The sequence below is a fragment of the Oryza glaberrima genome, chromosome 3, assembly GCF_000147395.1.
Source record: "Oryza glaberrima chromosome 3, OglaRS2, whole genome shotgun sequence".
Classification (NCBI taxonomy): Eukaryota; Viridiplantae; Streptophyta; class Magnoliopsida; order Poales; family Poaceae; genus Oryza; species Oryza glaberrima.
Window position 1 is genome coordinate 14,315,558 of NC_068328.1, and position 9,840 is coordinate 14,325,397.

Sequence of the window (9,840 nt, forward strand, 5' to 3'; positions counted from 1 at the left end):
ATATTCAAATAAGCATGGGCATTTTGCTAGTACTAAATAGAAATCCTTAAGGAAAATTTTTAATATCAATAACTTAACTTAAAGATGACGATGTATAACAACAAATAGGAAGCAATAAAAATGTTTACCAAAACAAAGAAACCCACTGATAATAGTGGTTTTTTCTAGCATGATGAAGTAGGTAATATTAAAAATCCGGAGAAGATGGTCAGAATCGGCATAATACATCAATCGAACTCAATATCCACAATAGCCTACACTAAAAGAAGAACACAAATATCACAATTACAACTTAAGAACTATGAGATAATTGTTGACGGATGTTATAGACCAATTTCGACCATCAATATATCCGGAAATCAAGGAGAACTAGCAATGCTTGCATGCATATTTGTCTAAGAATAATATATTTCCACTTGTATTTGGAACTTTATTTGTATATAGAGATCTTCATACAAATGGAGAAGAATAATGGAAAATAATATCAAAGACACACCTCCGACCAATCAGGCGCGAGTACAAGGATTGAAGGGCCCACAAGTCAGGTGAAACCACCACAAAATGGGTCATAACTATCATAACGCCATAAGGACCCACCAGTCAGCCTCCTGGCCAAAGGATAGGCCAGGAGGTGGGGCCTAGGGTTTGGCTGAACCGCCATCAGGCCCTTTCATCCTGGCCGTCCACGTGGACATCCCTGATCACTCCCCAATGATGGTTGCGGGGCATTTCTGACAATTCCAACCGCCACAACCATCATTGGCAGCCTGTTTAAGGAGTTCACCTTATCCACTTCAACACAAACCAAGAAGAAGAAATCAAGAATTCTCTTTAGTTTATTTACTTTGTTCTAGTACTAGTGGAGTAGAATTAGAATAGTTTCTTAGTTCTTCAAGTCTTCCGGAGATTTCGGGTATGGCTCTAGTATCCCTTCTACCTCTTGTAAGACTTTATTCAATAATGAATATTCTTATTTATATAGCTTTGGTACTTTACTTTACTTATATAATTATTCGAGTACCGACTTTTGCTTATACTTGTATCGTAAATCGTAATAATTATGTAGCAAGCTTACTAGAGATATGCAATGGTATTGGTTTAATGTTCATTTATATGATTGCTCTATGTCATCTGCAGAGATGTAGAGTAGTATTTAGTAATGTAAGTGCAGTGCTTAGATTATTAGATACCATTAAAAGCTGTTTATGCCACATGTCTGTAGAGGTAGGTCGCTAATGGTGACAACTCAGTACAAGTATTCCTCCACGTGCATATATAATACTAAGAGAATTTCCTGGTGTGGGTACTCCTCCGTATTCATTACCGGTTGGATGGCTGTGACGGGTTATCGTAAGAAACTCGGCAATTAGGGGTGGCTTCAAGATATACTAGGAGGGCATAGTTAAGGGGTATTGGCTGCATAATTGTACAATAGCAAGTGTAGATTAAAATAATTATATATTAGAAGTGCAGAAATGATTCTTTTCTAATTCTTTCTCCACTTAGTTTAGAATATTTTTTGAATGAGAGTATTATGATTAGTTTCTTCTATGTGTCAACCTACCCTATACTCGAATTGATTAACCCCTGCATTAGACTTTGATCTATACAAGCGATAAAATTATTAGCATAATACTCTCTTATCATATCTTCCCTTGGGATTAAATAAATAGATACCTTGGAATACAACGGTATATCTGCGTGCTTGTGGATTATAACTGTAACCGTAAAAAATACCGAGTAACATTTCGGGCTTCATTGTTGGAAATTATATTTCTAGTAATGTCGTTAAGAAATATCAACAATAATCATGTGAATAATTACATTATCTAATCTAATGACTGGGATGTAAGCAACTAAGCATCAATTTTATTTCTTAATTAAGCCTAGATAATAATGTTCAGTCTCCTCTTACCAATGGATATTACCTTAATATAAATATATATGGATACGTAAATCATTGGTGCTGTCTTGCCTTTCGTTTTAAGAAATTCATCCATAAATTCACGTGCATTTGCAGCAAGTTAAGGAATAAAAACAGAAGTGTTGTGTTATACAACAGTGTTGCATTGCGTCAAATATGTCAGCCTATGTGCAATTCTGCTCCAAATTGACAGACGACCCGAATCCTGAAATCTGAAAAAAAATAACAGAAAAAAAATCATATAAATTAAAATCCTACGTAAAAATTTAGTATCTTTTTAAAAAGCAAACTAATTAACGAAGAAAGAGAAATAAGAGAAGAGGGGGTAACATCAATAGTGTGGCAGTAAAGTCGTGGCTACATAACTCCAATCATCATGGTTCAAATCCTAGAGAAGAGGGCCGTAAGAGTAGGTGCAATAGATGCTCCAACACTAAAAGCATTTTTGCAGGCAGTAAAAAATAGTTTTTCCAGGCAGGGGGAAGGACTGCCTGTAGACAAACGACTACGAAAATAGCCCGCCTGCGAAAATCAATTTTACAGGCGACATCTATTTTTGCAGGCAGTAGATCCACCCGCCTGTGAAAATATTTTCAACTAACAAAAAAAAAAATCCGGCGCCACCACCCAATCCGTTGGCGGCGTCGACGGCCTCTCCCTCCAGCGGATCCAGGCGATGGCGGCGTCGTCGTCGCAGTCAGCGGCGGGGCCCAAGCATCGGCGTCACGGTAGTCGTCGTCGTCACGGCCGGTGGCGGAGGGAGAGGAGAAGGAGGGGAGCGAGCCGGTGGCGGCGTCGTCGTCATCGCAGTTGGTGCGGGACCTAAGCGACGGCGTCGTCATCATCGCGGACGGCGGCAGAGGGAGAGTAGAGCTATGGGAGAGGAGAGGGAGGGGAGCCGACCTCCCCTCCATCCGCATCGCCGCCCCCTCTGCCCGCGCCTCTGTCGCTGCCCTCCGCCCGTGCCACCGCCGCCGCCCCTCCCCTCCGCCCGCACCGCCAACAACCTTGAAGACACCCTTGCCGACGCCGACCTTGAAGACGCCCTTGCTGCCGCCGCCACCTCCCCTCCCCTCTGGCCGCCCCTCCGCCCGTGCCGTGCTGCCGCCCTTCCCCTTCAGTCGCGCCTTTGCCGCGGCCCTCCGCCCGTGCTGCCGCCGGCCTTGAAGAATATATGGATTTAGGAGAGAAGAGTGTGCTTAGAGCATTCATGGTGTATGCTTTATCTGGGTATTACAAAAGAGAGAAAAGAGATAGTGCCGATCTTAAACATTACAGAGAAAATAACATGTGCTGAGAAGAGAAGAGTCGATCCTAGCCGAAGCAACCGGTGTTATGGAATAAACTGGAGTAATTGTTTGTCCCACTTGTCAGAACATGCAAGAGAAGGGATTGAGGTGAAACAAAAAAAGAGAAAGTGTGATTGTTTATTCTGTGGGTCCCACCGTTAGCTCTCGGTAGGACACTGTGAATCTCTAAATATCGAAATCTACGCGGATCCACGTGCAAATAGCCCCTCTATGTGGCCCTGCGCGATTCCAGCTTAGATCAACGGTGAGAGATCGCTGCAGTGGACCTAGTTGTATATATGAAGTTTGAGGTTTTTTTTTTTTTTTTTTTTTTTTTCAAAATCAGTCAATCCCAAATTCCCATTTCACTCGGTTTCCTCCTCTCTTGCCTCGCCGCCGCCATGACCTCCTCTCCCCGCCGCACCTCTATCCCCTTTGCCTCCACTTACCATGGTTTCGTGGGCACCTCGGCGACGAAGAGACGTGGCTACGGTGGCAGGGAGTTTGGATCTGCTGGCGGGGAGTCACGTCTTCCACATCCTGTGGTTCGCCCTCCATCCCAAATCCATTTCCTCCTCTTATTCTTGAGAATTTTCAGAATATACCATTCAATTCGCATCACCATCAGGAATTACCACCCAATTCGCAGCATTTTCAGAACATACCACTGAGGATGCGAATTGTTCCATTCCGTGACACTCTGTCCCTTCGCAAGTCACGCCGCCCCGACGCCCTTCACGCGCCGTCCGTCCCCTTCATCTTCCGCCGCCGGCGAGCTTCTCCTCCTCCCCACGCCGTCCTTCCCCTCCCCACCCGGCGGCTCCTCCTCCCCATGCCGGCGGCTCCTCCCCACGCCGGCAGGAGCAGCATCACCTTGCGGGAGGCAACGAGGGGACGACGAGCGCCGGCGGTGGCTGATGTGGATCCAGCCGTCGAGGTTTGCCGGCGTTGTGAGGATGGGGACATGCGCGAGGAGAAGCTCCACCGCGGAGAGGAAGAGCTTGCCGGCAGTGCGGAGAAGAAGCTTGCCGGCATGGGGGTAAGATCTCGCCGGTGTGGGGAGATTGCCGGCATGTGTTGGGAGAAGTTCGCCGGCGTGGGGAGGAGCCGCCGGCGTGGGGAGGAGCCGCCGACGTGGGGAGGAGGAGCCGCCGGGTGGGGAGGGGAAGGACGGCGTGGGGAGGAGGAGCTGCCGGCGTGGGAGAGGAGAAGCTCGCCAGCGACGGAAGATGAAGGGACGGACGACACATGAAGGGCGTCGGGGCGGCGTGACTTGCGAAGGGATGGAGTGTCACGGAATGGAACAATTCGCGTCCTCAGTGGTATATTCTGAAAGTGCTACGAATTAGGTGGTAATTCCTGATGGTGCTGCGAATTGAATGGTATATTCTGAAATTTCTCCTTATTCTTCGAATCGATTTCCGAATGATGATGGTTTAATCTTGGGCAGCCTGGAGCAATGGCTGGAGTACTGCCCGAGAGAGGAGAATAAGTTCACTCATCACCTGCCCCATCTGCAAGTAGCCGTGTGGCGTCGCCCACACCCGACCTGCCTCTTCTTCCAGTTCACCGGAGCGTGCCGTGCCCCACACAGGTCGGCTCCTCCCACGCGGCACGGCGGCAGGAGCCCGATGCGCGGGCCGGGGCCGACCCGGAAGAGCTCGTCGCCGAGGTTGACCGGCTGGAGTAGAAGGCCACCTCCCTCGACAGGGTGCTCGACGAGCAGCACGATAGGATCCAGAAACTCAACGCTATGGCGAGCGGTGCTGTTCCCATTTGGTGAATCTCGTGTTTGGTTATTCCTTTTGACTTGGGTTGATGCTTGTTTCTTGGTGATTTGGTTCAGGTTGCTATGTGGAGGGAGAAGGCGTGGCAGCCAAGGTGATGAAGGAATTGAGGGAGAAAGAATGTGTTCATCAGTTGCTCAATGCGAAAACAGAAGTAGAATCAATCGATTTAGATTCAGCAAGATGAATGGATTTTTTATTCAGCGGTCATGTTTGATATCCCTGGTTCTTCATCTGCTCAATTGTTCATGGATTAGTGAAATTGATTTGTTCTCCATGGCAGGAATTGTGGATGAAGACATCAGAATGTACGCATATGGCAGGTTACAGTAGAAGAGCCTCCAATTGGTGAAGGAACTTCCAACATGAAGCTGTATACTTTTCATTTCCACCTATAACATGCAAATGTTTATATTCGACTAGCCTAGAGCTGGTGCGTTGCAACAGAAAACACATTAAGTTTTTACCTTATTAAATCAATTAATGAGCACTTATTTAGTCCTAGTAATACTATAATTTTTCTTATTGAATAAGTACGTGATTTTGAAGTTTGAGAAGAGTCAATAGTGAAACGGGAAAGGACTTTTCGAGAGGTAATGTAATAGTATAAATTGTGAAGCCTATATATCAATGCTAGGGGTGGTTGGAAATGGACACCACCATTACTAACATTTTAAGTAGTAGATAAAGGGGGTGTATTCACTTTTTTTTCCGTTAGGTCGACAGACGACAGATATGAACCTTCGGGAGAAAGAAATCAAGTTGGCATCACTTAATAACCAAGGAAGCGCTGCGAAGGGAGTTGATGTTTTGACGAGATCTCTTGCTCTTCGGAACAAGTTTAATTCTTCTTTTTTTCTTATTCTGATGTACTGTGTTCATGGTTAATATGCATGACTTTAAGCATAATTAACTGATGATAGGGTTTATTAACCACTTATGTACTTGTTATACTTGCAGTGACCAATAACTGAAATCATATGCTCTTTATCTTAGGAAGTATCAGAGGCTCAGAGCCGCTGCCATTTTTTGTTATATATAGCTTTCATCCCCACACCAATTTCTGACCAAAACATGTTATACGTTTATTTTTTGCATGCAGTTTGGCAGTGAATACGAAGTAACTCATGCTATTTTGAGGTCCAAATTAACTTATCAAATTATATTGCCTTCTGACACTGTAGATCAAAATAATTGTCGTTGCATTAAGCCATTAGATGATTTTGGAATTTCCTGAACATTGCATATTCACTCAATTTGTTAATGCTGCCTCACATAGCCAAGAAGATACAATTTTCCTAATTAGCGCGTACGCACTATCAACGCGTGTTCCTGGCCCATGCTCGCACGCGGCCCACCCCTCACGCAGCCATCTGTTCCTTTTCCCTTTTTTCTCGCTTGATTTTTTTTCGCTTTCCTTTTTTTTGCGTTTTTTCTTATTACTTTTTAATCTTACTTTTTTCGCGTAGCTCATCTTTTTTTCGCTTTTTTCTTATTACTTTTTTAATCTTCTTATTTTTCACTTTCTTTTTTCCGTGATTTTTTTCGCTTTTCTTTTTTTTTTGTGTTTTTTCCCGATTACTTTTTAATCTTCCAGCAGCAAGTGTTTTCAATTTTTTGTGTTGAAAGTTTTTAAATCTTGACTGTACTTGAAAATTTTTAAATCTTAATTTAAAAGTTTTCAAATCTCGAGTTGAAAGTTTTCGAATCCGAGTTGAAAGTTTTTAAAATCTCGAGTTGCTCTTGAGTTGAAAGTTTTCAAATCTCGAGTTGAAAGTTTTCAAATCTCGATTTGAAAGTTTTCAAACCCTAGTTGAAAGTTTTTCAAATTTGAGATGAGAAGTTGAAAGTTTTCAAATTTTGATTTCAAAAATTCAAATTTTGAGTTGAAAAGTTTTTAAATCTAGATTGAAAGTTTTCAAAATTTGACTTCACGTGTAGATCTGTTTTTAGTCTGTTACTTAAAAAAATTAAAAAAATTAGGACATGGCAAATTACTGAGAAATCAAAACTAGTTATGGCGCTAATTACAACGTTAATCGTGGGCTGTCGCACGAGGGTTGGGCCGCGTGCGCGTTGCTGGCACGCACGCACCAACTAGGAATCCCCAAGAAGATACTCCCTCCGGACTGATAATATTAGTCGTTTTGGACAAGGGTAAAGTCAAACTTTAAAATCTTTGACTACAAATAATTTCTAAAATATTTATCTTAAAAATATAAAAACCATATGTGTAGATTAGTCTTAGAAAGTACTTCAAAAAAACCATATATTTGCTGATATTTCTATATATATTATAATAGAAAATAATTGTCAAAGTTACTTTTTGGAGACCGTGCCCTTCTCCAAAACGACAAGTATTATTAACCCGGAGGGAGTATATGTGCAGCTCAGCATTCCATACTGGGAGGGCGGAGACGATAAGCTACATCCCGTTTAACCGGTTCCAATCCTACCCCTCTGAGATCGACGGTTAGATGTGAGTGGCACCTCCTGGTACCTGGTACCTGGTACCTCTTGATACCTCCTCAAGAATGGTAAAAATTCTCATATTTATTTGATGCTTTTGCTTTGTACCCGTTTATCGTAAGGGCACGGCAAAGCCGCGCTAAGTTTTCTAGTTTTTTTTTCTATAGATGGCCAAATAGGCCGCCCGGACCGACACGGCTTGACCTACACGCTGGGCTAGGCTGTGCCCACTCACTTGCTGCACCATCAGCCCAGGCACAGCCCAATAAAACTTGGGTCGTGCCGGGCCGACCCGAAGACATGAAAGCCCACGGTGCTCCTTCTTGAAAAAACTTTGGCTCCCTAATCTCTTTGTGCCGTCTCTTATATGGTTGGAATAAGTTTATTTTTGGCTCCCTCAACTACTTAACTCTCTGATCGTTGGACTGGGCCATACCGGATTGGCCTATCATGCCGAGGCAGAGGCCCAAACACGGTCTAATTAAAGGTCGTGCTGTGCTTGGACTAGGCCAAAATCTCGTGCCATGAGCCGGGCCATCGGGCCTCAGGTCTTTCGGTTTACCGTGGGACCTATTCTACAGTACCCTGCAGGTAATAAACGCTAAAGAACTTTGAAAAAAGGAACTACCTCCGTCTCAAATTAGTAGTCGTTTTAACTTTTTTTCTTATAACGTTTGACCTTTCATCTTATTTGAAAAATTAGTGCAAATATAAAAACGGAGAAGTCATAATTAAAGTATTTTAAATAATAAAGCAAATCACAAATAAAATAAATAAAAATTCCATAATTTTTTGAATAAGACGAAAAATCAAAAATTAAAAAAAAAACTCAAAGCGACAAGAATTCTAGGACGGAGGTAGTAACTGTGTCGGTATATATATTTTAGAATGGAGTCAAAACATTTTTTTTCCGACTTATCGAGTTGAAAACATAGGCCGAATCCGAGTCCTAGGTCCAAGTCCGAATGCGTTGGTGCTTGTGATCACAGTCCTGATCACTAGAACCCAATGACATTCTGATGGCCGAATTCCGATAGCTTCTCGGCGTTCACGAAGCCCACCGGCACGTACAGCCGCCTGTCTCATGCATAGACGCTCTTTGTTATTCCTTGAAATTTGTATTTCTTGTTTCAATCAAATTACGATTTCGAATTCTCTGTTATTTTTATTATATTGATGCTTTATCACATTGCTTTTTATGATGTAATTCATAGACCATACATATTGGAATCCTATATCTTTCTTATTTCTCTTCCTTCTTTCTATCATCCTTCCTTTTATCTACATCCCCTTTAGTTTTGCTTCACAACTTAGAATCCTATTTTTTTTAAAGAAAAAATTGCAGTTGCTACACGTATATGATAGATTTACTCATTTATGATAGATGTATTTATTCATATAGTGACTGTTTCTTAGTTAGGATCTCGACAATACGAAGCAATAGGTTGGTTATTAGTTCATTTTCTATAATTACATAGTAGGGTTCATTCTATTTTTTTTTAATCCCCTTTTTGAACCCTAAAAAAAAACTAACGAGTCACACACTAAGCATAGCAATTTTATTAAAAGATTTCTCAATTTTCATTAAATCTTATAGAAAGAGGTAGAATTTCTTCTTTTTTTCAGGGATTTTAGGGAAAATAAGGCTCTTGTCATTTTTTATTCTATTACTGAACAGAATGGGAAGACAGGGTTGGTTATTCTTCGTCTACGAATATCCAAATTTTAACTCCTAATACTCCATAGATAGTTCGAATTGGATAGCAGCAATAATCAATTTTAGCGCGAATTGTTTGGAGGGGAAGTCTACCTTTTTTGATGCATTCGGCACGCGCAATTTCTTTTCCCACGAGACGGCCTGCAATTTTTACTTTTACTCCCTTTATATCTGTTTTTTTAGTTAATTCAATGGCTTTTTTCATTGCCTTTCGGAATGAAACTCTATTTTTTAATTGGAAAGCTATATATTCTGCAAGAATGTTAGGTTGTCTATAAGGTTCTTTCACTTTTTCGATCCCAATATTAAGTCTCTGGTTTACAGAATTAACTTCTTTTTGTAGATCTTTCTCTAATTCTTCGATTGCTCCTTTTTTTCTTTAATAAATTGGGGAATCCAATATGGATTATGACGTGGATTGTATCGATTTCTTTTTGAATTTCTATATGTGTAATTACTTCGGAACTTGAGCCTGAGTCCATTTTTTTATTATGTGTAATTACTTCGAAACTTGAGTCTGCTTCTATTTTTCTATTCGAGCCCTTTTTCCTATTCTTTTGTATATAGTTCTTGATACAATTCCGTATTTTTTTATCTTCCTGTAGACCTTCAGAATAATTTTTTGGTTGTGCGAACCAAAAGGAATGGTGATTT

At 41.8% G+C, this 9,840-nt stretch overlaps 1 protein-coding gene across 1 annotated transcript; it reads left to right on the plus strand.

Moving 5' to 3' along the window:
• The first annotated feature begins 4,362 nt into the window (after positions 1-4,362).
• On the plus strand, positions 4,363-5,480 carry LOC127765696 (uncharacterized). The gene is made up of 4 exons (XM_052290640.1): positions 4,363-4,595; positions 4,664-4,976; positions 5,060-5,094; positions 5,284-5,480. Exons 1-4 carry the CDS (start codon positions 4,576-4,578, stop codon positions 5,294-5,296), a joined length of 381 nt encoding a protein of 126 aa, XP_052146600.1. The 5' UTR covers positions 4,363-4,575; the 3' UTR covers positions 5,297-5,480.
• Positions 5,481-9,840: the final 4,360 nt, after the last annotated feature.